The 27,910-nt window shown below is 34.9% G+C and overlaps 1 protein-coding gene across 4 annotated transcripts; it reads right to left on the reverse strand.

The window, feature by feature from the left end:
* Positions 1–3,524: 3,524 nt before the first annotated feature.
* PNISR (PNN interacting serine and arginine rich protein) lies at positions 3,525–27,783 on the reverse strand. Of its 4 annotated transcripts, none has more exons than XM_016220216.2 (13): positions 27,701–27,783; positions 19,155–19,234; positions 17,386–17,504; positions 15,422–15,610; positions 13,843–14,066; positions 12,287–12,458; positions 11,002–11,192; positions 9,437–9,574; positions 8,190–8,289; positions 7,397–7,450; positions 6,165–6,335; positions 4,106–5,189; positions 3,525–3,874 (listed from the first exon to the last, which is right to left on the reverse strand). In XM_016220216.2, the coding sequence occupies exons 3-13, from the start codon at positions 17,471–17,473 to the stop codon at positions 3,844–3,846; spliced, it is 2,442 nt and encodes an 813-aa protein (XP_016075702.2). In that variant the 5' UTR covers positions 17,474–17,504; positions 19,155–19,234; positions 27,701–27,783; the 3' UTR covers positions 3,525–3,843. The 4 variants fall into 4 exon arrangements, with proteins under 4 accessions (XP_016075702.2, XP_016075703.2, XP_016075705.2 ...); XM_016220217.2 differs by having other exon boundaries at positions 17,386–17,500; positions 27,697–27,783; XM_016220219.2 differs by having other exon boundaries at positions 4,548–5,189; positions 27,697–27,783.
* Positions 27,784–27,910: the final 127 nt, after the last annotated feature.

The raw sequence follows: 27,910 nt of genomic DNA on the forward strand, positions 1-27,910 counted from the left end.
GCAAGTGATCTGATAATATATTCTGGACAGGGCATATATTACATAAGCAGAAAACTGTTAATTACTCAGGCTAGGCAAACTTCATTTAGAGCAAGAATGGTGAGTTGTCACATTTAACCACTAAATGTATAAAAGCCTTCCCTTGGGTAAGAACAATAAATTCCCAACATTAAAGGTAAAAAAAAATCATTGTACATTTTCAAGAGTCAGATTGGTAAAGGGTTCTTTGAATTAGTGAAATTTACATAGCTCAGTAATGTTCTTTCACTTATGGCTTCTTAGTAAAACATTGACCTCCTCTTAAGAGTGGATGTGGACTTCAGTCTTCTCTTTAGAACTTCTCTCTCAAGATGGCAGAAAGCTCTGCTTAAAAGATGGTTTTGCATGTTATATTTGTTGGAGTAACAGATCCAAGAAAAAAAAGGAAAGTGCAAATATGATTGAATAAAGTTCTAAGAGCTTTATTTAAATGTACTTTTCTTTGAATGTACCATCTCACTGAGTTTCAGAGCCTTCCCACATTTTCAATTTGTCAAAGGCAATCAATTTGTCTTAATACTGACAGGAAACAAAAGCTTCTTGAATACCCACCAGTGTGACTCAGATAAGCAAAACTAGCTCACACTATTTTTTCCCTACAAATACCAAAAGCTTTCTCAATGGCACTTAAACCTGAGTTGTGTTAGAAGAACTAGCAACAGTTACTATATGGTATATAGTCATTGTTGGAGTTATATCCCAGGCCATCACTATGGTATCACCCATAAATGTGTTGTAAACTAGTCTACAATTTATTTTACTATAATGAAATTCAATTTTACATAAACTTTTTTCATTCAAGTTAAGAGTAATATGCTCCCTTACAGCTGTTTTATTCCTATAAAATGATACTCTACTATATCCTCTGAGTTTAAATGATACATTTTCATTTATAAAATTTCACATAAATTGGTTAACTGGAATTATTAGAATAGTTTTATTTTAACTTACCATAATCAAAATGTGGCAGATTTAACCTGTGTGTGTTTAGAGGAGAACTCTATACCTGGTAAACCTTCATGGTATAAACATAACTCATAAATGCCATGTTAAACTGACACAAACCTGCCTAATACAGCACATGACTTATTTTAGGACTAATAAAAAACCTATTTTCTCATTTCAGTTTAGACTTTACAACCAAATTCTGCGTAATATTGAAGAACTTGAGGGCTTTAAGTGTTCATGATCTTGGAAATAATCTAATTCCATCCTTATACAGTTGAAGACATTAAGGCCCATAATGATTAAGTGATTTGCACAAAATACATCAAGTATCAACAGCCAGGACAATCCAGTATATCACTACTTCCATTAAATCATGCTTAGTAGACCATTTTTAAAACTTTAGTAAATTAAAATAGATTTTAATATATGTAAGAAAAGAACTCAGTTTAAAAGAAAAAATTTCCAGAAGACAGTATCATAGACTTTGGAACTTACATAATTCCTATGTAAAAATAGACTATGTTTGAGAAATTCACCTATTGTGCACATACCATTAGAAACAGATGCTATAAAAATTTTTTTTACAATGGCAGAAAACATACACCGAGATTCCACACCAATCTTTATTTATATTTTGGGGCCTGAAACAAGTCTTATAATTACTTCTTCCAAATTACATTTTATACTCTTAATGGTGTGGTTTACCCCCAATCCACAAAAACAAGTATGATTAATACACTAGAAATGTTTTTTTTAAAAACCTCTTAGACAGTTTTTATTAACCAATCCAGACCAATGATTGTCTCAAAAATTGAACCTATTAATTTTCTTGGTGTCATTTTAGAAAAGATTTCATAATCAAATTATACATTTAATTAACTTATGTGTAAGTTTTAGCATTCACATCCCAAATCATGGAAGCCCTATTTTATAAAATCTTACCATTCAAGGTAAACATACTTCATTACATGTCAATGAAATGATGAACTCTCTAAATTATCCATAAAAATCTGAAAAACCCAAATATCTAATTATAACACTAATGTGTCTTCTAATAATCACACACATCATGACTGTGTTTTTAAAAATATCTACAGATTTAAATTATAAGAGGCTTGCATATTATGGCAGAGTAAATAAAACTGTCAAATACTGCTTTTGGCTGTAGTTCATATCTTGCCCAAAAATGTGCATATCATAGCCAGCAGAACTTTTCTGTAGAATTTTATTTTGAAAATATTATTTCACTTGAAGATTGATCTAAAAAACATTTTAAGATATGAAAATGTTATACAACTTATCTATTACAAATTAATTGAGTAATTCTACAATTAGGTATACCATGTTAGCTCACCTACATAAAAAATATTGCACACTTTCCTTTATTTTGTCTCCAGATGGGACTGATGTCTAAACTATATAGAATTCTAAACTATTTAAAAGTTATTCTGTGAAATGTCAACTTTATAAATATCAGAACTAAATGCACTGTAAAACAACCATTTTGGTAAACATGCATTTATTCACAGTTGATTTATTTCCTCTAGATAAATGCATAACTGCTCAAAATTATTTAAGAACTTATATAGAGGTACAAGAGCACACTATACAAATCTATTTCTACCTTCGTTCTGAGGAAACACTGATCTTGGCAAAAATCTGGCTTATTTTAAAATAAACTATTGCTGGTAAAAAGGCATACTTTAAAACATTTCTGTGACCTGCACCTGCTCTTTTCTTTTTAAATTAAAATTTAAAAGCATTTGTTTTCAGAGATTTATATGACTACTGTGGCATAAGTGAATAATCACATAAAAATGAACCCTGAAAGCAGCTGAGCATTAAAATGCCTGCAGAACCATCATTTTACTCTTAAGTGATGACTGCCTTAAATTGCTAGATCACTCACTGAGCCTAATTTTAAAAAACTAACAAAACAAAACCATTTCAATGTTATGAAACTGACACAAACCTGCATAATACAGCATTTCTCCACTGAGCTGAAGTCTTATTATACGTTAAAAATATAAATAAATATATTGAGTTGTGAATCTTATTTCTATAATAACGCCAAAGTGTTTAAAATACGCTTCTAAAACAGAAGTGGGTAACTGCAAAATATAGTTCCAGACTTGACTATTAGTGTCAAACACAATCATTCCTTATAAGTAACTCTAATTGGTACACTGGCTTGATTGAATCCAGCAATTTCATTTTACAGGAGTGAACCATACTTTATACACACAGAGAATATATTACTTGAAAATCTCCAAAATAGGAAAAGTTTAGAAAGCTGTCTAATGATTCCAAATAAAAAGTAAATGTCTGCTTCTGGCCCTGTTCCACACCCTTAAAGTTGGAATTTGACAAAAATCCATGGGTACAATTTACAAACTTTGACAAACTATTGAGATAAAACCATTTTCTTTGGGGATGATGGGAGGAAGTACCTTTAAAACTTGTTATACAAAGTTCCAGCTGCCTTTTTATAAAAGTACGTTCCTTAGATTAAAATCATAAAATTAAGGTGCAAGAGGTTAACAAAAATGAACTAAAGAGCTTTATTGACATCACAGTACATTCAAGAATAATTTTAAGAACATTACAGCTGAAAGAGAATGGCATGTTTATAGTCTTATTGTGCACTATTTTTTGGAAAAAAAAAAAAAAAAAGAATACAAAGAAATCCTATTAACTTGGAGCAGCATTTGGAAAAAGTACACCTATTTACAGATAAAAAAAAAAAAAAAAAATTCTGGTTTCACCTACACAGCCACAATGTGCCTCTATAATGAGACAAGCCCTTAAAACTCATGGAATTTTTTAAACATCATGGCATTCTTGCCACATCATTCCTCAGCGTTTACGACGGGGAGGGGTTGTTGATCTGAAAAAAAGGGAAAAGACAAAATTTAAAAATAAAAATGTATTTTAAACTAAAGGATCTGCAATTTAAAAATAAATAATAATATATTTCTAAAATTACTTAAGACTATGATCATTTATCAAGTACCAAACTGAGTTTATTAAAGAGAGAGAGAAAGGACACTTTCAACTTTGAATAAATTCAGTCAAATTTTTAAAAAAATCAGACAAAATACTTTAAAAAGTATACTACCTTGATCGGGACTTAGACTTGTGTTTGCGGCTTGCCTTCTTACCAGACCTTTGAGATTTCTCCATGGATCGCGATCGACTATGTTTAGGCTTCTTAGCCTTCTTTTCTTTGCTACTTCCTGGAGATTCAGAACTGCTCCTTCCACTAGAATCAGAGCCTGAATGTTTTTTACTATCTTTGGTAGTACTTTTCTTATTATCCTGTCTAGAATCATGCCTAATGATTTTAACAGATATAGAACCACTCCTAGAGAACGTTCTTTCACTTTCTCGTTTCCTTTTCAACCTATCATCCTGACCACTGAACTTAAAATCTTTTTCTTCCCTTTTTTGTTTCTCTTTTCTTTTATCCTGTTCACGCTCTCTTTCTTTGTCTTTCTTTTTCCTATCTTTTTCTATACTTCGACTCCTCTCTTTTTTCCTCTCTTGTTCTTTAGCCTCACCTTTATGTTTATGACTGCTCCCACTAAGATTTCCACGTTGGTCATCAATTTTACGTCTATCTCGACTCCTACTGCGACTGGACCGATTGGTTCGCCTATCCCTTGAGCGACTTCTACTTCTACGTCTCTCTCGGGAAGGACTCCGATTTCTTCGTCTTTCTCTTTCAATGCTATTTCTATTAGATCTTCTCCTATCTCTAATCTTTACTCTAGCCCTATTGCTGTCTATTTTAATTCTGCGGGAGTAACTTCTACTCCTACTACGTCTAGCTTTAATTGTTGGAGATCTACTCCTACTATGTCTTTTTTTCCTTTTAGGAGAAGAAGATCGAGAAGATGTGCGACTACTACCTGAGCTAGAACTGTATGAAGAACTAGAGACAGTACTACTAGTACTACTAGTTCTGCTATTGCTACTGGAACTACCACTACTAGAACTTTCTGATCTACTCCTTCCTTGTTTCTCTTTTTCTTTATGATCTTTTTTTGGTTCTAAAACTGATGTAGTTTCATTTGGAGTTCTTTTCTTTTCATTAACCACATCACCATCTGTTTCTCTTGCTTCTAATGATAAACTATTTTGCTCTTTATGGATAAATTCATTCATCTCTTTTGTAACCCTTTCAGTTTGCTGCTTTTCTTCTGAAATAGAAAAAAGACAAAAATATTAAGGAAAATCAAATGTACAATGAAAAATTCCCACATAAGCAATGCCAAATTATCTAGCAGCTACATTTAAAAAAAAGGTAAAAACAAACAGGTAAAATTAATTTTTATTTTATGAACCCAATATAACAAAAAATATTATCATTTCAACATGTAATCAATTAAAAAGAATACTGAAATATCTTTTTTTCACAAAAAGTCTTTGAAACAGTGTACATTTAATACCTACAGCACATTTCAATTTGGGTTAGCTACATTTCAAAACTTCAACAACTATATGTAGTTAGCTAACCTCCTGGATAGTATAGCCACAGAGTACCGGGGTATAGAGGTACATGTGAAGCAAGTAAGTAAAATACTTCCCCCTTGTCCAATAAGGCAACTTAAAGGTAATGCCATTTTTAGGGAATTTTTGGCTGCAAACTCTTAATAATTACCTTTCACATTGTCCAAATAAGAATTTTCAAAAAATAAATTCTAAATAAACATTCTTTATTATTCCTAGCATCAATTATGTAAACAGTTACGAATGGTAGTTATTACAGTATTTTACATAAAAAACTTCTAAAAAGTCCTGTATTATCCTTAATTATCCTAGCTACAAATTACTTTTTAATAGTTTTACAAATATATTTCCCCCATTTCAAAACTCCTTTTAAGAACTTTAACAAGAAATAAAAATACACTTAAATAGCTACTTATAGCCCCTGAAATTAATCTCTCCCCAAACAAAAGTTTACCTTTCCTAAACTATATATTTCGAATATTACAATTAATTCTGAGTTTACGTTTGATAAAAATTACAAATGAGCCAAAAACCTTAGTTTCAGTTACATTTCATATTATTTATAATGTAGCCTCAATTCCATCCTTTGGTATTTTCACTTATATGAAAAATGTAAAGAAATACAAACAAAACTGGACAAAATTAAGTGAATCTAAAAGATGTACCTTCCATCTGTTTATCATGTAACAGCTGCTGTTCTTTTTCCTTTCTCCAAAAAGCTTCCTGTTTTTGCCGGATTCGGTGCCGTAATTCCTCATCGTCAGTGTCAGATGATTCAGAGCCTCTGTCGCTCCTTTCATCTTCACTGTCTCCTGATCCATAACCACCCAGTCCACCTGTGTGCATTAAGCCCAGTCTATCATATGGAAAAATTATTCTGTGCACTAAAAACTTTTTAAGGTCCGAGAAGAAAGCTCATTTCTTTTTTTCATTTCATTTTGTTGGAAGAATATGCTTATTCGGGGTGGGGAGAAGCATAAATTCCAATGCTTAAGGAGTTCATAGCAACCGTCAGGAAATTTGATACTTAGTATCTTATTCTTCCTGAAATACTTCATATATTTGTCACCATAAACGAACTGTGATAATAATTTTACTGTCCACACTAACCAAAAAAACTATTTAATAGGACAGAAGTAACAAAGCCTCACTAAAACATAATCAAATAAACTACCTTAAATTTTATGATCCCGAAAATAGTTCTACAATTAACTTTTTCATTGCTCAACACTTAGAAATGCCAGGTAGTATGCTAAGTATTCCCCCCACAAATTAGAATACTATAATTCTGACTGTACAGAAATGGTATGATGCTAAAACTACTCCCCACCCTGAAGTGATCTAAATAGTAATAACAAATCATATGGGCATTTGGTTCCAGGCATTTCTGTTCATCCTCACAAAGATTAATGTTTGAAATGAAGATGTAGAAAAGGCAAATTCAAGCTTTTAAATACTTAATAATATAGCATGCAAAAAGAAAATTATGAACACATCACTACTATTCTAAGATAAACCCTTTCCTCTATGGTAAACCTGACTTGCTGCAACACAATCTAAATAAAGGTCCTTAAAAGCATCAGTGGATAGGTTCCTCTCTAAGGCTTGTACGCAACAATTTTGAAAGTGAGCTTAAATACTATCATGGCTAAATTATAACTATTACAACTTGCCTTATTAACTATGAATTAGTCACCACATTTAAAATAATCCCACTGTGAATGCTTTAGTCAAAAAAAAATTTAAAAATAGGCAAACCTTTTAGAGACTGATATAACCCTAAGACCTAGGTTTTATAAACTGAGTAGGAACAGTACAGTTTCAAAACAGAACATGTAGAGAGACAAGGTGTGATTTTTCCCTTTAAGGCCCTCTCACAAATAAGGAGAACACTTACCGAGTCCAGTGAGGGAAGCCAGTGCACTGGACTGTGCCAGCTGTTTTGCAGGAGCTTTGTATCACATCAACAACAGGAACAACATGTTAACACAAATAGCCACGATTTCATAGTCATGAGAGTCTATGGTATTGTTAAATCTACTACTATTGCTGCTTCTTGGGGAGAGAAGAAACATTAAAAACATAACATTCATTTTAAACCAGTAGCATGTCTGGCCTTGAAAGTCTAATTCTGATGTGAGTTGAAATTGGTTTATAATGAGGAAAAATGTTGACAGCATATTGGTATTTTTATTTTTGAGGTATGGTCCATAATTTAAATTTTGCTTTCAGTATATTTTTTAAGTGTTACTAAAAATATGGGGGCTGGGTGGAAGAATCACTAGCTTTTGTAAGAATTATAAGTGGTAAACTGTGAAAACTCTGAAGGTTCCTAATTCAATTCATTAGTAAAACTAAACTGCATTAGAAACCATACACCACCAATACCATGGTATCTATAAAAAAAAAAATTAGGTGAAATAAATTGAACATCAAGAATTTTCCACAGTACATTTAACAGAACAATAGTATAATTACTAATTTGTGCTCAGATAGGTAGGATAAAACAAAAATATTTGTATAATTGTAATATGGTGTCTATAAATCTGAACTTTCCCAAAGAGTAAAACATGCAAGAGAATCTTCAAATATCTGCTAGTGTTTCAACAAGGACAACAAAAAAAGTCCAAAATAGCCACCAAAACCAAAACAACCCCAGAAAAACAAAGCCAAGAACACCCACAATATACCTTTTGTTGCTTTCCGGTGTGCATCTTTGGCTACATAATAAATTTCTTCATCTGTGACATCCAGCAGAATTTCAGTCAGAAGCATTTTTGTCAGTAACATCTACGGAATATATATTGTTTCTAATTATTATAGTTACTAACACAGTTTGACATTTTCAAAAAAAACTAAAAGGCAAAGCCATTTTATAAAACATTTGTAGAGATGAGATCAAATCACTCAAGGAATAGAATATCTTGAAAATTATTCTAAATTATCAAAACTTTAAAAAATTTCAAAATTATATGGATTAAAGAAATAATTTATTTGTATAGAGACACTGAATTCTAACTCTAGAGACAAAACATTTACAAAGTTCCTAATTTTAATAAAAATTTCCATAGGTGTTTTAAGCTGAAAGAAGTATCCTTTCATTTAGTATTATTAGTAAGCAACACATTAGCTTCTAAGTCACTTAAGAACTTAAATTAATTAACCCTCAGCTCAAGGTAAAATTTGAGGAGGGAAAATAAGACAAAGGCAGTTATTTCACTTTGTTAGATGAAGTCCTTTTTTTCTTGATTGCTGCAATACAGAGTACAATAGACTTGAAATAGAGCTGGATTAAAGCACTGGTTTGGCTACCAACAGCTATTTCAAATGCAGACTACTTGTCCCTTAGCCTCTCTGGGCTCAGATCACAGTGCTCATCTACTAAAATGAAAGTACACTGAATCATCTTCTAAACATATTCCAAAGATCACTGTCTTACAATATGAAAAATGCAGCATTTTATATTTCCAATCTCAGAAAAGGAAAACACATTATAGATATTAAAGGCTTTGAGAAGTTTTATAATGAAGAAATATGTTTACCTGTGTTACCCGTGTTCCCACCCAATGCTTCCTAAACTTATTTTTCTATAAAGTCTTTTAATTTTTCCCAGTATTAAAAAAACACACTTTAGAAAATAACAGACATGTTCTCTTGGGTTTCACATAGTAAAACATTGTTTAATTACAACATTGGTATTAGGAAATGTGCTTAATAATTGCTTTACAAGCTGTGATTTCATATTATGTGTTACCTGGATTTTACAGACATTATTGCCCAGGAAATCTATATATTAATACATACTTTAAAACTGTTTCATGAGTTCTCAGTTTAAATGTTTAAGATACCAACCAATAGTTTTAAAAAATTATAAACAAAATCCTATGTTAATTATACCTCAAAACAAATTTTTTTTTAAAAAAGAAATTTACATTACCATTTGATACTCTTTCTCTTCTTCAGTCATCTCTGGTTCACTTTGCTCTTCTTGAGGAACTGGAGATGGACTTCTGGTGACTTTTCCACTGCTTGCAGCCTCAACATTTTCAACATCTTCATCTTCCTCATCACTATCCTAAAAAAGTAATATTATGTGTAGCCCAAATTCATGCTTATAAAGTTGTTATCTTGCACATTCTATTTTAAAATCCTAAGTTTAAAAAGTCTATGAAACAGATATATAAAAATGAAATTTCTCCCTAAATTATATTTTTGTATGATAAATTTCATTTGGTAATTTGAAGTGTAGCCTGAGAGGAAATGTAAAATTATAAGATGGCTTACGAGATTCAATTATTTTAATTATTTTACTCAATTTGCCTTTTTCCTTAGTCATTTCTTTTTAATCCTCACCTGAGGATATGTTTTTATTGATTTTAAAGAGGAAGGGGGAGAGAGAGAGACAGAGAATCATCGATGTGAAAGAGAAACATCCATCAGATATCTCCTGTACACACCCCAAAGGGGGATTGAACCCACAACCTAGGTATTTGCCCTGAGGGGGAATCAAACCCAAAACCTTTTGGAGCACGGGACAATGCTCCAACCAACTTAGTCACCCAGCCAGGGCTTTCCTTGGTCAATTTGACCTCATTTTATAACCAAAAACACATCATGCCCAAAGACTGACTTAATTAATAGTCACTATATGATGGCTGAAATGAGTGAGTGGCTTGTAGAACTTTGGGTAAATGAACTACAATCATATTATTCAGTGTTACTTTTATAGCTATAAATGTAAGCTATTTACCTAAAATTGTGTGATTTAAAAGGAAAAATCTGTAGTCAGTTTCCAGATCTCAGATGGCCCTGAAACTTACTGAAATTTGCTTCTTTATAGTTATTTAATGGATAGAAAGATTAGAAATGAGGTCTACTTCAGGTGAAAGAAATGCTAGCAGTTTGTCTCTGTCTCTATATAGGTCTTAGGTTTTCAGTATCCAGACAGCATACCTTAAAAAGGGGACTCTACTTTAGGCAAAGAAGTGTTCCATAGTCACACTTAGCAATCCTACTAAGAGACAAGGTGATCACCTAAATACTACTATGGAAAGACCATTTGAACCAGGAGAAGAATTCATGTAACACAAGCCCAAAGGCATCTGGGAGGAGAATGATAATCTCCAAACAATTTTTTTTAACACTTAAAAAAACCACCAAGTCAAGCCCGGCCGGGAGTGGCTCAGCAGTTGAGCGTCAACCTAGGATCCAGGTGATTGAGGTTCGATTCCCGGTCAGGGCACATGCCCAGGTTGTGGGATCAATCCCCAGTTGGGGGCGTCCAGGAGGCAGCCGATCAATGACTGTCTCATCATTGATGTTTCTATCTCTCTATCCCTTCTCCTTTCCTCTCTCTGAAATCAATAAAGATACATTTTTTTAAAAACAAAAAACACCAAGTCTGGAAATCCACTAATACTTTTCTATAGACTAAAATACTTATTTCAATAACCTTTTCACATAGATATCAAATGGAGTTTCAGGTCAAGGGATTCTACTCACAAATTTACTTCTCTGAGGTAAACGAGGGCCATCACCTCCTTCAGCATCTTCTGTAGTCTTCTTTTCTTTTTTGGACAACTGTGAACGCTGCTGCTCCATTCTTTCTTTCTCCAACTTCTTTTGCTTTTCACGTTCCATTTTTTCAAGACCTTCCCGAATCCAAGCAGGAAGAGTCCTGCGTTTTACTGCATCTGTTTCACATGAGAAAAAGAAAATTTGTAAGTCAGTTAAGTAAAAAACAGAGGCATGAGTTCCTTATTCCTGAACTGTAAATTTTTTGGAAAAAGAATGCTGGTGCCATTTGAGCACTTGTAACAAATACTATCATTCTCCAGCAAGACAATGATAATAAAAACAACCCATTAAACATCAAGGTTTTCTTTAAAATCAAAACTTTTAATAGCAGCATAAACATTGTATTAATGTTTACAATGTGCCAAGGAACTATGAAAACACATTAAACCATCATCTGAATCCTAAAAAAAGCCCTAAATGATCACTACTATTACTTGATCTCTTTTGCAAATGAAAAAACTGAAACTCAAAGAGATTAAGAGATGTCCTCAAGGTTACAAAGCCAGTCAAGTAGTGATATGGGCTACTTCAGAGCCAAACTTACACTATATTGCTTCTTAAAATATAAACACAGAAGAGAGTCAAACTCAAGTCCATTTTCACACTGAAAATTCACTTAAACATGTATTCCATATGGAATACTTTTTAATTTATTCTGTAAGTTATAAAAGAACTTCCTAAAATGTCTACATTGTAATAAGGAAAGACTTAAATGTTCTGATCCATTAAGTGCTGGATTTGGATTTCCAGATATATAATAGCATAAATACATAATTTTTCACTGGAAATAAGTTCTATTATGTTATTTAATAATTGAAATTTTCTGCAAAATATTTATGGAAAGTGAAATAGTGAAAGGAAAATTAATCTCTCAGCAGCATATTGGATGAGCTGAGAGTACAAAGAACCCAGAGAGAAAAACTAAGAGGTTTTAGAAGTGGGAAATGCTCATATACTGTCAACACTGAAAAAAATACCAAAATGCTACAGCCATGATAAATTTTTATCTCATCACAATATTCAAAGCTTCTAACATTTTAGACAAATCTCTTCTTTGGAATTTTGAGGTTTATGACTACAAAGTAAAAGAGTTTTAAAGTGTCAATTCCTCACATATCAGAGGTATTAGAACAACTTAAGAAAATAAGACATCCTTTTAATATGATCAAGAAATCATGACAACTGTGGTTCACTAAAGTTAAAGAACTACCAATCTGCGGAGGCTCCTGCTTCACGGGAAGTGCAATAGGCGAACGCTGCCGGTCCCTGAACGATGACGGCCTTTCTCTGCGGTTCTGGGGAGGGGCAGGAGGTCCTGGAGGTCCCGGCTGCCAGTAAGGAGGATGAAAGCCACCTTGCGGGGGACCAAAAGCAGCCCCGTGCTGAAAGAGTATCGCAGTTTATTTTTCTTCACATAAGACAGCATACACTCTGGGACACATGTGTTATGAACTGGGACAGTAGAAATCCACGTGTGCAGCAAATCCAAGAATTCCACTGTTCTAATAGCCACTGATACTTCTGTAGCCCAAGGACCTAAGCTTACTTTCCTTAAGAAAGAGACTTTCTGCCTACATAAACACAAGAGCTGTCTAAAATTCAGCTGATATGCTATTTTCAGAAGTACAGAAAATAATATATATGAACTTTTAAATTTTGAACCCATTTATAAACTAATCCTTTTACCACCAAAACATCAAATGTCAATTTTTCTACAGTCAGGAAATACAGCAAAAATTTTTTAAATCAATTCCAACTTCCTATTTCTTGTGAATTTAAGTTGTTCCTATAACCTTGCAAAAAGTATCTCCTTTAAGCAAAGATAAAAATTACTAAATCATTACATTAAATATTTCTTGTAACATTATCATTTTCAAAGGCATTTCTAAGCCAGTTGCCAAAAGAGCTCTTTGTCTTGTTAGCAAGGGGCTCTACCAAGTACATGTGGTAGAAGCAGAAGCTCCCTCACACAAAAAAACTATCATATCTGTATACCAAGTATGAGTGTGCAACAAGCATCTGAATATGTATGAATAAGATTACTGTTTCAAGGTGAATTGTTTACACTTACATCCATTACCCATATAATTAGTTATATAATGTATGGGTTTTTTTCAAAATTTTAAACTATAATAGCTTAGTTTACAAGGTAACAGCTGCAATAGGTCATTTCAAAATGACACCTAGTATTATAATTTAAGAGTGGACCCTGGCAGAGTGGTTAAAAAAACAATGACACTATTCACCATAGAGTTCTATGTCCCTAGGAATGAATTAGATGCCACAAAGGAAATTATGTACAACTCCATTAACAAACATGTCATGTCAGGATGGAATAAAAGTAACAACACTAGAAAAAGTCGTAACTTTACAGAGGAGAAGGAATTGCATTTAGAAGATGATCTATGTCCTTCACATCTTAACCATAATCTATTATTGATAAATAATGTCTTCAACTACTGTGCATTTCCTAAACTTTATTGAACATTTAAATATACCATATTGAAATTATAAATCAGAAAACTATTACACTTAAACATTTTTCATTTTATGCAAATTTTTCCCTAATGACCCTTTATGCCATTTTCTAATAAAACTAACGATTTTAATACTCAAAAACGGATAACTTGTCTGAGACATAATGTACACTTATCTGTATAAGACTGAAAAGTGAAACACGTATCTCAGGTACTCTTGATGAGACAAACTTCCAAAGAATGGATTATGTGCACATCTACAGTATTAAAGTAACAAAATATCTTTCACCTGATAGTCAAACTGGTTCACTGGGCCCACTGCAAAATTATCGGGTGGTCCACCAAAGTTGTGATTGTTCTGGTTAAATATATGCCTGTTGTCAGGGGCAAATTCCCCACTGTCCTGACTGTTGCTGTCTTCGGAAGGAGGAACAATGTCCATTGGGCCTGGTGTTGGTGGCATCCATGGCTGATCTGGAGGGGGATGTGGGGGTTGCTGATGCATTCCCCATTCTATTTAGGATTTAGGCATAAAAACATTCAACAGGGAGTTATAACAAAATCAACACAAATTTTTAAGCTCTCAAGAAAGCTAGATTTTTCAGTAAAGAAATAAATATAAAAATTATGACTTCTTGGTCAAATTCCTTTTGTATATCTTAAAAATAAGCAATGAATTAATCTAATAACTCAAATGAGCTAACTCCACTCAATTCATATCCTAAATAAATGGGAACAAAATGCCCAAAATTATTTTTAGTAAATGTAACAAAACTCAAAGCAATTTTTTGTTGTTGAAGTTTTCTATTTCTGTTCAGTAACACCTCCATAAAAATAATGTCTAGGGATTTTATATAATTTCTTTCTTCCATGAATACATTTATCCTCACAACATCCCTGTGAGGTAGGGGGAAATCAAGTATTATTTTTTTGCCAATTTCAGGAGAGGAAACTGAGGCACACAGAAATAAATCACTTGCCAGGATCACAAAGAAAGCCAGTAGAGCAAAGTGGGGGAAGTGGAAATGCTATGGTGAGTCATTTATAAACTTGAACTTGGGGACTAAAACATTTTCAAACTTGAGAAAATTTGGTAGAGCTTCAAGAAAACAAGAAATGAACTGCCTCACAGTATCAAATATTAGAATATTCATTATCCTTTTAAAAGTGATGTTAGAGGATTACCTTTCATTCTTACACTGAGAAACAAAAATAAGTATTAATAAGGAGAAGGGACATATGATTTTACCATCGGCACATGTAAATGTAAGATTCCTCTATAAATAAATTAAAGTGACTATTAAAAATAATAGCACAAGTCATGGAAAACTAAACTAGCATCAAGGAATTCAAATCATACTGTGAAGTAAAAAAACAAGCAAGCAAACAAACAACAGATAAAAACTTATGAAGATCTTTACTATCTGAAAAAAAGGGAAGTAAATATGGGTGGATGGTAGGGGCAAAGTATATTTGACCGACTAATTTGTCACATAGTGACACAATTTTTCTTTAAAGGCTAGACATGTTTTGCTCTGCCAGTCCTGCTTCTGAAAAGGCCAGAGGTTGCAACAGAGAGACCATAGAATGCTCTCTTCCCTAGATGCCAAGTGAGGTTTCCAGTGTTCCCAGCCCCTGTCAGCCTAGGAATGAAGAACCAAGAAAAGAATCAAACTGAGTGCCACAATGCTAGCAGACTGAGTACAGAATAATTTTAACCACAAAATTTCAAGGTCAAATCTAATTAAAACTCCCTATTCTTTAAGTATTAATTTCAAGAAGTCATAAGGCTAAGCAAATTAAACAATTAATTTTAATATTTTTATTTTAAAAACAGTCCTAAAATTTAGAAAACATAAACAACAAACCTGGCTGCCACATCCTGTTAAAGTTTGAATCCCCTTGAAAATTCCCATGATTGTTTGGACCAGATTCCATTGTAGACATATCTTGTCCATTTGGCATCATTCCTGGTGGTTGTTCTACCATGCTTTGCTGTCCTGAAGCTTCTCTTTGGGCAATCCAAGCTTGAGCCAATGCAGCCCAGTCAATCTGGCCTAATATAATTTAACACAGCAGAATTAAACATTCAGAATGTAGAAGCTCACAGAATAGTGCCTCTATGTAAAACAAGCATCTCAGTAATTCCTTACTAGAGAATTTAAATATTACCAAATGTTATGACTGAAAGGGCACTGAGAATACCACCTATATTCAGGCTACAAAACAAACTACTTAACACTTTCCAAAAAGGACTCTATAAAAACAATCTTAACCAATTAATTTCTAATATTAACTCATAAGAAATTTATCTTCTACTAACTTTAGTTTATTGAGTTTCTTTATCTCATACATGTTTTTATTGATTTTAGAGAAAGAGGAAGGGGGGGAGAAAAATCAATCCCACCGCCCGCTTCGCCCCCCAGGATTGAACTCGCAACCCAGGTATGTGCCCTGGCCAGGAATCGAACCAGAGGCCTTTTGGTGTATGGGATGACGCTAAACCAACTGAGCCACACTGGCCAGGGCAGTTTATTGAGTTTTTTAAAAGTCTTATTCCTTTTTAAACACATGATCAAACTCACTCATTTTTTCCTCAAATAGATTTTCTTCAGGCCTACACTGGATCCTATAGACCTCAGATGAGTATAACTATCTATCCCTGGTCCTCCTCACAGTCACCCTTCTTTAGTTAAGGCTCCCTTCTCTAGTCAAAATACATCTATAACAAATTATTAGTCATTTTTTACTCAAATTTATTGTCCCCACTACTTTAAAGGTCCTCCTTTCTTTCTCAAATATCTATACTTAACACTTAATATCTAGCATTATTAATAAAGGAAACAAAGTAAAATAAGATAGTTTTTCACATCTCAGTTTAGTAAAAATTAAAAAGGTATTCTCATACATTCTGACGGAAACATAAATTAGTCACAATCCACATGAAGTTAAACTTGGCAATGTCTATCTAAAACTTTCCAAATATGCAGCTGTCATCTAACAAACCTAGTTCTTAAATGTTTTTCCTAAGAAAATAATTGGAGCCCGGCCCGCGTGGCTCAGCAGCTGAGCATCGACCTAGGATCCAGGAGATCGAGGTTCGATTCCTGGTCAGGGCACATGCCCGGGTTGCAGGATCAATACCCAGTGGGTGGCATGCAGGAAGCAGCCGATCAATGACTCTCATCATTGATGTTCCTCTCTCTGAAATTAAAAAGATATCAAAATAATAATAATAATTGGACACATGAATAATGATATGTATACAAAATTATGGCAATTATTTTAAAAAGTAAAAACTACAACCAACTGATCAATCATCTAAAAGTGGATTAAATTACAGTATAGGAATAGGATAAAAGTAATAGAATGCTATGTAGCTATTGAAAAAATAGGTTCAGATTAACCCAATAAAGGCAGGGCAGTAGAAGGGGTCATATCAATGAAAAAAAATTGGCCATGAGTCAATAACTACTAGAGCTAAGTAATAAATGGGGGCTCCCTATACTCTTTTCTGTATCCATATATGCTTGAAATGTTCAATAATAAAGAGAAATGATTTAGCATACCATCAGCTGACTATGATCTACATAGAACTATAAGATTCAGAATTAACAACAGAACTATGCTTTACTTAAATTACACATTTAAGAAAGACTTTCTACTTTCTTTAGAAAAAAAGAACTAAATCAGTTTTAAAGATTAAATACTGATCATAAAATGATCCAATAAACCAATTCCAATTCCATCTCCCTTATTCCCACTGAATATTTCCCACTTAGCTCTATATATCTCTCCTCGCCCACCCTCCGAATTCGGTTTGTTTCCTTACTTGGATCCTGCTGGTGCTGGAATGACTGCATCCACTGTTGTTGGTTCAATGGCCATTGCTGCCAAGGCTGTCCTCCTTGATCCCACATCCTGACTTTAAAAATATATTGGATTTTCTATCTTCAATAAAATGAAAATAGTTTAAAAATGAGAATGAGTTCCTTAATTTTAAAATCTCACATAGAAATTACTATATGATGATATATTTATGTGATCAGTGCTCTAAAATTCTGGTCAATAGGTTGCCAGAGGCAACTGGAATTTTTAGGTTGGCAAGCAAGAGTAGAAAATTTCACACTAATACTTGTGTCAGAGTCTGGTGTTAAGCATAGTTCTAATCAATTTAGTTCAAAAAGGAAAAAAAAGTAATTTCTCCCAGTATAAATCTCTGGAAGTATAATTATTCTGAAAATAATAACAAAAAAATGTGACTTGATCTCCCCCAACCAAGACTCCTTGAAGAGGGTAACCAAATAACACTAACAATGAAGGAAAACTCATCCTTATAAATAATGAGGGCTAGCGACTGCATAGGGTAGAACAGATTTGGAAAACTGCCATATTTCCAAACCTAACAAAACAACTGACTCGGACAATCTTAGAAATAATGGGAAATCACAAATTAAAAGGTTGTTGAAATGTCACCTCTACAGATTTAATAATCTGTAATGGTATCTCCTCATGAGATACAATATTATGTCCCCAGAATCATTATAAATATTTTTACCAAAAATGTTTTACTGAATCCAACTGAGCTTTTTGATCTCACTCCTAGCATGTAGGAAACCATAAGGGGACAAAGGTATAAGAAAAACGGTATCGAAAGAAACCACCAGATAAATCCAGAAGGTGAGATAGTTTACAAGACCAGGTTTGGTAATGTGTAAACAGCATGGTAACGATTCGGGAAGGGAACTATTAAATTTAGATAATGGGTATGGGGAAGAGGGTCATCACACTAGTTTAACTAGTTTGAAAACTTTCATAATAGTTTAAATTCCTACAAGTTTAATATCTTTGTACTTTATCCAACACTGATATACAACCCTGTTCAAGAATCAATGACACACATGGTAAGCAGCATACGTTTCTTCATTTTTGCACCCTAGGGCTTAGCATAAAGTAGGCATTAAATAAAATAAAAGTTTACTAAATAAATCCTTCTAGACTGACCCTTTCCTCTAAAAACAAGACAAAAGCCTTATTATTGCAGGATCACAAGAAGTAGAGAAGCCAGATAACAAGGAAGTAAGAAACACCAACTCAAATGGAACAAATGGCTATTATAATTCAGGCTCTTATAGGTGGGAACTCCAGTCTTTGCAGCATTTTCAGAACATTTTATAGTTTTATCTATGGCAGATGTTGACCTCTCAATTGAAGAGCACTATGCATTAGGGAAGACACATTCCTTTGTTACCTTGACTCACTTACGAGTAAAGTGTACTTATCTTCTAATTGCATGAATATAGTATATTATAAAGGCATTATTAGAATATGGCAAAATAGGCACCAAATAGCACCACAGTTGAGGCCAACAACTGAACTGCGTATCAAGTCCAAACTAAATATACTTTTCCTAATCTCTCTTCAGATTTTCGTTCCTCTCCCTCTTTCCCCCCTCCTCTCTTTTCCAACTATATCTTTAAAGCCCTTTAAAAGTTAAATTATTCATTAAATCCCTTGAAAACTTCACTTATAACTTTAATTAAAAGGTAACAAATAAAGAGGAAACCCCCAGAAGAAATATCAACTGCTATTTTGACTGACCTTAGAGGTTCACCTTCTGTTTAAAATTTAGGCTGATTCAGACTACAGCTTGGAAGCATAGCAGCAAGATTACTTATGCCCTGGGGAAAAAAAAGGAAGTTTGCTCTTAGATTATGCAAAATTAGAATAAAAATAAATTTTAGAGATGTAACATGAAAATGTGATAATCTCCAAATTAATTTGGAACTTTTTCATTAACTATAGTGAGAAAGTATTTACCATTATAAGGTTAAGGGAAACAGGAACATCAGAAACGAGAGGGCAACACTTCTTAACATTTTTTTTCTTTTAAAATATCTTTTTTATTTACTTGAGAAACTCATTAACAATACAAAGCAGTGTCAAACAATTTAGGGATTGTAAAATATGCTGAGAGAAAAAAAGGAACAAACATTTGAAAAGAAGATCTCATCCACCTGGTGTTAAGTGGTACAAGTAAGGTAATAAAATACATTAATTCAGATTTTTCTATGGAATTTTAAGTTTAAAAATTAACACCAGCAAAGTGAGAATAGTGTGTCTCTATTTTCTTCTTCATTTTCTTCTCATTAGAGAAGAAGAATAGCTTTTCAAAAATTGAAAGACAAATCTATTCATCTTTTTATCTTCCACAAGGTACAGGACAGCTTCCTCCACATGCAGCCACTAAACACCAAACAAATAAATAAATGGTCTGTAACTCTTTCTTTCTGTTTACTTTGAAAGGTTAACGATAAGGAAGCTGCTGACCTACATTTATGAGAACCAAGATACTGGCGATAGCACAGCTGGGTGTTTTCCAAAGTTCTAATGGCATATCAGAATTCAATGTATAGATTTTTCTGTCATAGGCTGTAAACTCATACAATGTAGGAATTATAACTAGCACTATACAGTGCCTACTTGAGTTGCAGACAGATGTGCACTTAGTAAAACCACTTTAATAATGAAAATGATGTATACTGACCCCCTACCATCATTTTCAATACACAGATTTACTTTTCTAAAAATCCCTCTAAACAAAGTTTCTTTTACTTACTTATGTTTAAAGGCTTTTAAAAATCCTTACCTGAGGATATTTTTTCCATTGCTTTTCAGAGAGAGTGGAAGGGGGTGGGAGAGAGAGAGATGTGAGAGACATCGACTGGTTGCCTCCCACATGAGCCCAGACCAGGGCCAGGGATGGAGCCTGAAACCAATGTACATGCCCTTGCCTGGAATCAAACCTCGGACCCTTCAGTCCATAGGCTGAGGATCTAACCATTGAGCAAATGGCCAGGGCATTTAATGGCTTTTATGGACAAGTTTTTCAGTTCTCTTTTTAAGTTTTCTGATCGTCACTTGCCACTTAAGACTTCAGAGCACAAGCTCTGGTTCATGATGCCTCCCTATACCACTCATTAGCTGTGTGAACATGAACAAATGAACTACTCTAACCCTTGGGTTTCTCCTCTGTAAAAGGGAGGACATATAAGTGTCTGTCCAACAGAGTAAGTGTGAGCATTAAATGAGAGGCCCATGAGAATGCAGCACAGGAAGCTTCAATAAATGGTGGTGAATATCAACACTGAGTTCGTCACTTTTTTTTTTGTTAATCCTCACCTTGAGGATATTTTTTCCATTGCTTTTTTAGAGAGAGAAGGGAGGGAGGGGAGGCAGGGAGGGACATCAATGTGAAAGGGACACATCAGTTGGTTGCCTCCCGCACATGCCTTGACCAGGGACTGGAAGCGAACCCACAACCAGGTACATGCCCTTGACCGGGAATGGAACCTGCAACCCTTTGGTGCGCAGGCCGACGCTCTCACCACTGAGCACCACCGGCCAAAGCTCAGTATCACGTTTATAGCTTTCCTCAAGTTTACAACTTAAGTGTCTATTGGGTAGACATTTATAATGTCCTCCCTTTTACAGAGGAGAAACGCAAGGGTTAGAGTAGTTCATTTGTCCACATTCACACAGCTAGTGAGTGGTATAGGGAGGCATCATGAACCAGAGCTTGTGCTCTGAAGTCTTAGGTGGCAAGTCTTGGGTTGGGGGGAAGGTTGATCAAGTCAACCCATTTCTGCTCAATTCAGATTTCATTTTTTATTTAGAAAAAAATTTATCCTGTCCCTACTCCTCACATCACAGGTTGAAGCTTTTATTACTTAAAAAAGGGGAAAAAACTTCAAAATTTTCCTACCCACAGAGATTTAACTTACATGTTTTCAAGACTTTAATTTGTATTACTTGTAGCCATTTTTCTGTTTGTTAAAACTAACCACTTCTACTTTTACTACGTTTTCCAAAGCCTTTTCCCCAAAAAACTTTTGTGGGGGAAAAAAAGTTTTTATGGAAGCTACTATTCAAATACAGTGTTTGATACACTCAGGCTGAGAAAAATATTGAAAGAGAGGTGAAACTCTGAGAAGCAGAGCAGAATAAAAATGCAACAAAGGTGACAATAAAAGTCAAGGAAGAAGTTAGAAGCTATTTAATAAAATGTTTCAAGCAAATCTGCACTTGAGAAACTTGATTTGACTACAGAGGATGAGTGCTGAATAAGGATGCCAGTAGAGTACCAAATCATTAGTGTTTTGGGAAGACAATGTAATTTAGCATTATAGTATTTTATCAAAAATTGTGACCCACCAATTCCACTTCAAGGACTTAAACCATGAGTGAGGATACTCACTATGTCATTCAAAAACCTGCAGCATGTCTGTAACAGTGAGCATCTTCTTTTAGTGACACTCAGCTAAAGGGCAACAGATAAGGTAAAAGTGAGCCATATAGGGGACTCCTATGCAGCCAGAGAAAAGAATAAGGTCAGCTCTTATATGCTGAAATACTGATGTACAAATCATATTGATTGAGAAAAACTTATGTGATACAGCATGAATAATGATACCACTTGAGGTTTCTTCTTTTTAAGAATGCAATCTTGTATACAAAATTCCTAAATTACATGTAACTAAAAACTGCTATGCTCTGGGAAGTGAAAACAGAGATTGGGGAATTTTGATATTTTATATTTTTCTGTATTCTCTGAATTATTTTATTATGACTGTGTGTTTTTAGTAAAAGGCAAGAGATTTATACACTCTAAAGAGAAACTCTAGAATTGTATTTTAGAAATAAATTTACAGCCCTGGTTGGTGTGGCTCAGTTGGCTGGAGCACCATCCTATACACCAAAATGGTGAGGATTCGGTTCTCAGTCAGGGTAAAAACCCGTGTTGTGGGTTTGAGCCCTGGTGGGGGTGCATATAAGAGGCAACCGATCAATGTTTCTCTCTCACATCAATGTTTCTCTCTCTCTCGCCCTCTCCCTTCCTCTCTCCCTAAAAATCAATAAAAGCATATCCTTTGGTGAAGATTCAAAAATTTTTAAAGAAAGAAAGAAATCTACAGATTTTTTAAGATACAAAGAAAGTTGATCAGCACAGTCCATAATGACTGGTACAGGCACTAACAATTACACAAGTCATATAAATGTGAGACCTTGGGCAAATTACCTCTGTGTAATTTCCTTATGAAGGATTTGGAGTAAATTTCTGTTATGTAGTCCAAAAAAAGTATCTCTGATCATGAGAACAAAATTTAAGAGTTATGCTGAATTTTGTAAAGTGATGGGTTTTAAGGAAAGACTTGGTATACTTGAATATTTAATATAAATTTGTGTTTATATTTCAACGTCTAGCACAATGCTTAAGAGTTTCACTAATTATTCCTTTTTTTAAAAAAAAATATATCTTTATTGATTTCAGAGAGAGGAAAGGGGAGGGAGAGAGAGATAGAAACACCAATGATGAGAGTCACTGATCAGCTGCCTCCTGCACGCCCCCGACTGGGGATTGAGCCTGCAACCCCAGCATGTGCCCTGACTAGGAATTGATCACCTGAATCCTAGGTAGATGCTCAACCAGTGAGCTACACCCGGCCAGGCACTAATTATTCGTAATTTGAGAACAAAATCATGATTTGATGGTAAGGATTTAAAAGCCCTACTCTTTCTTCCTTTATTTTCACCATAAAATCTTGACTAACATAACAAATGCAAAATCTGGAAAACAAAAGGAATATGGAGGCACACTTGGCAATAATATATATATATCTATCTTTTAACTTCATTATGGTTTAGCGAAATAACAAACCCTTGTTATGACTATGTTATTGACTAAAAATGACATTTACACACTGGTTTAATAATAATTTGGAAAATAATAACTGTTAAAGACAGGTGAAAAGTACATTAGGGTTCATACTCTACCTCTGTACTATTTAAAAATTTCCACAATAAGTTAAAGATGATAAAGAGTACAGGTTACAGAGAAATTATATTGAATTTTCATGGTTTTTTGTCTTGACTCACACAAGAATCTTCTTGAGGGCAGAGGAAATCTTGGATTAATTAAATCGTCCATAGTGCTTTACCCACATTAAGTGATGAAATATTTTACTCATTCACTTAAATTTATTATCAAGTAAATGTATTAATATTCAATGATGAAAACATTCTAATACTGCTACTCTGATTTTATAACATCAAAAATAATTCCAATTTATTCGATCTTCCTTTAGCCTTCATTTTAAAGATCCTTAGGCTCAATTTCTCAAATGATTATTTCTCAGGTTTGAAAGAACTTGATTATTGATGAGCCAGATTGCAAGATTTTCCCTTTATGAGGTTTAATTAACTGCTGTTTTCTTGAAAACAACTGGGATTTGGAAACAAAAGAAAGATCAATAACCATGCTTTGCATGAGAGCATCCAAGTTATCACACTGGGCTGTAAAAATCTAGCTTATGAGTATGACCAACTTTATGGATTGAATTGTGACCTCTGGAAGATATGCTAAAGTCCCTACCCCAACCCATAAATTGTGAATGTGACCTCATTTGGAAATAGGGTCTTTGCAGATGTTTTCAAGTTAAAATGAGGTTATACTGAATTAAGGTGGGCCCCAATCCAATATGGTTGGTATCCTCACAACAAGACACACACACGGAGGGGGAGGGGGAGAGGGAACGAACTAACTATGTAGCCACAGGAGCAGAGACTGGACACGTGTCTAAGTCAAGGAAAGCCAAGGGTTGCTGGGAACCACCAGAAGAAGCTAGGAAGAGGCAAAGAAGGGTCCTTCCCTATAGCAGAGAGCAAGAGAGACACTGAGACAGAGAGACACAGAAGAAAAGAGCAAAAGCCAGCATGGCCCTGGCAAAACCCTTATTACAGACTTCTAGCCTGAAGAATTATGAAAGAATAATTTCTGCTTTTGGCCACTCAGTTTGTGGTAATCTGTTACAGCATCCTTAAGAAACTAATACAACCAGAAATGACCATCATTCATCCTACCCATTTCTTAGGTGACTCTATATTAGAACACTCTGAAGTTCTTAAAAATATCTGTTTAAATGACAATCACAGACTGTGTTGTGAGATGAATGAAAATAAAAATACAATGCTTTTAAAGTCCTTAGGCATCAATTGCAAAATCAAAGAGATATTGAGGCACATCTAACCTTTGATGCATATGGTCAAATGTTTCTCACATCAAATACAAAGTTTAGAAACTACAAAATGCAACAATCCTCCTCTCCCTTGCCCTTTTAGTCCTACATAACAGATGACTGGCCTCAAAAAAATTCATTTGTTCCACTCAGGTTAGGCGGAAATGGCACCAGTAAAGGTTAATTTTATAATCATTTGAAATGTGATACAAAATTTTTTTCTACTCCTTGTTACGTGCATTTTGATATATACTGAAATACTTTGCAGCTTGCAGCTTAACACAGGCATTCAAAAAACACTGGAGAATTGGACAGTTTGGTTATAGATACCAATAAAAGTGATAACTGAAAAATAAATGAGAGCATGAGTCTAAAGGTAACATCATCCCAGCAGCAACAAGTACATGTATCTTGGTTCTAATACCAGTCTATGATAAAAGGAATCAGGGATCCTTACAGAAAGAGCTGACTCTTAGGACTGGAGAATACAAAATAAGCCTGCAGTACTAGGAAGTAAGAAAGTGCTAGAAGAAAGGAAAAAGGAAAGAAAAAAATAGGGGCATGTCAAAAGTGTACAGCCAATTGAAAGAGCTCCTGAAGTCCAAAACTGAAAAAAATTCGAGCAACAAAATAAAATAGTACTGAATTATAACACAAATGATATGAGTCCATGCTGATACAAATAAATGAATGGGAGGGAAGAGACAAATCTCCTATACAGAATTCCAAATAAATTATGTATATATTCCACCCTAAAGGAGGAAGAGTACAGTGGTACCTCAGTTTACGAATGCTATACACCCGGACGAAAATGCTTCGGTTTTCCAACATGCCTCGGAAGTCGAACATACCACACGGCTTCCGCTGAGGGCAAGATCCTGAGGCCCAGCTGTTGGCTGTCATATGTTTCAGAACTCAACTGGTCTTCTGGAACAGATTACATTTGAAAACTGAGGTACCCCTGTATAACGCTGCACTCCTGAAGTATGAACTGTGCAAAGGGACTTCCTCCCAACGAGTACAGTATAGAAAGGAGTGGATATGGGAGAGTAACTTTACAATTTAGAAACCTGACAAACACTTCTTTACGGAAGTGATCAAGGTCAATCTCAGTGTGGTAAGTCATTTTCATAGCATGTACTTTTGATAGGATGCCTCTATAATCTTCCTCCCTCAAACCCCTAACACCAGCTTATGAGAAAAACTGACAAATTTCAATAGCAGGGCATCCTACAATCTACCTGACCAGTACTCTTCAAAACTGTCAAGGTCACTATATTAGTTTGCTAGGCCTGCCATAACAAAGTACCACAGACTGAGTAGCTTAAATAACAAACTTCTTTCCTTATAGTTTTGGAGGCTAGATGTCCAAGATCAAAATCTCAGTAGGGTTAGATTCATTTTGAGGCATCTATCCTTGGTTTGTAGATGAATGCCTCCTCCCTATGTCTTTACATGGTCTTCCCTCTGTGTCCTAATCTTTTTTTTTTTTTAATAAGGATACCAGTCACAATAGTTGGGGCCTACTCTAATGACCTCATTTTATTTCTTTACAGACACTATCTCCAAATACAGTCACATTCTGAGGAATTGAAGTTAGAACTTCAACATGAATTTTGGAGGGATACAATTCAGTCTGCGACAGTCACTGAAAACAAGGAAAGTCTGAGAAATTGTCACAACCAAGACTAAAGACACATGACAACTAAATGTCATATGGTATCCTAAATGGGATCCTGGGACAAAAAAAGAATATTGGGTTTAAACTTAGGAAATATGAATACACATGGACTATAGTTAATAACAATGTGTCAATATTAATTGTGTCTATTCATAATAATGTGTCCATTAATTGTGCAACAAATGTATCACACTAATGTACGTTAACAGAAGAAACTGTGTGTGTGTGTAATGGAGATTTGGGGTGATTATTTGGGAGTTCTGTACTATCTGCTCAATTTTTCTGCAAGTCAAAAATTGTTCTAAAAAATAAAGTCTTACCCTAACCAGTTTGCTCAGTGGTTAGAGCTTTGGCCCGCAGACAGAAGGGTGCCGGGTTCGATTCCGGCCAAGGGATACCTCAGTTGCAGGCTGATCCCTGCCCTGGTCAGGGTCCTGGGGGAGGCAACCAATCATCAAAGTTTCTCTTGCTCTCTCTCCCTCCCACTCTCTCTGAAAAGCAATGGAAAAAATATCCTCAGGTGAGGATTTAAAAAATAACAATAAGTAAATAAAATAAAAAATATAATCTAGTAGTAAAAAAGAAGAATTTATATAGAGTCTCAAGAACATCTTAAAAGAACTTACTGTTACTTTCCCTACAGCCCCAGGACACTTTACAAAGTAGTCACACCAGTGAGTCCTTATATAGTGTTCTGGTTTGTTTTTATTGCTTTTGCCTTGCTGCACTCCCATCAGAAATTCAAAACAATTTTGCTCTTTTATAAAATACCCCCCGACGATCAAAATCTGTCAAATGCCCATGATCTTCAGCTGACAATAATATCCACCACAGGAAAACACAACTAAAATATTGGACACCGCCGCTTTCACTAGTGAAGCTTAACACATAATGCCCATCACTGGAAAAAACAGAAAAAATACAAACTTAAGGAACCTAATTATAGTTAACTGGACGTGTTTGCCTTTGGCTGCGCCTGCGTAGTCAGAGCTGCACAGCGCAAAAGGTCCAGGTCCGGGCCCTCCGCCTCCCCCGCCCCCCCACACCCCCTCCCCACAGGGGGTTCCCTCTGCGCACGCGCAGTGCTTAACGGCAGGTCAGAAGCCCAAGAAATTAGTCCCTTCTCATCCGAGAAGAAACTCTCATAGTTAAGACGAAGGGGTCGTGAGCGCTCTCTTTCATGGGAACAGTCCCTTTTTACCGAAAAGACCCGTTTGATTCACCAAGTCAGGCGGACGCCGCGGCTTTAAGGGGATGAGGTTCCAGCGGTAGCGCCAAGCAGCGTAAGCAGCCTACGTGTTTTAAGTTATGCTACCTTCGCCACAGAAACCAAGAAGGCTGTAATGGCCCGGCAAGTCCCCACGCGTAAATGTTTCCCACCACTTACTCACTGTGTTCCGGAACACGGTTGCCGCCACCGTTCCTGTAATACCTCTCCAACCCTTTCGCTGCTTCTGCCTCTTCACGAACAAGACAAGATGGCGCCCGAGTGGTCTCACCCGGAAGTAGTAATAATGACATCCGCTTGTCATTTGAAGCCGTACGGTTCCTGCATCCTGGTCTTTGAGCACAGATGGCACCCGATTTACGTGTTTCCACGC

This window comes from Miniopterus natalensis, chromosome 5 (genome assembly GCF_054644295.1).
Source record: "Miniopterus natalensis isolate mMinNat1 chromosome 5, mMinNat1.hap1, whole genome shotgun sequence".
NCBI lineage: Eukaryota > Metazoa > Chordata > Mammalia > Chiroptera > Miniopteridae > Miniopterus > Miniopterus natalensis.

What these genes read in the sequence shown, in the direction of transcription:
- PNISR (XM_016220216.2), bottom strand. Translation starts at nt 17,473, where the DNA reads ATGTGGGATCAAGGAGGACAGCCTTGGCAGCAATGGCCATTGAACCAA. An exon ending in TACCTCAGAGAAGTAAATTT is followed by an intron (nt 9,575 to 11,001) that starts GTGAGTAGAATC and finishes TTACTTTTTTAG; the next exon opens with GATAGTGATGAGGAAGATGA. An exon ending in AAGTCTAAGTCCCGATCAAG is followed by an intron (nt 3,875 to 4,105) that starts GTAGTATACTTT and finishes CCTTTTTTTCAG; the next exon opens with ATCAACAACCCCTCCCCGTC.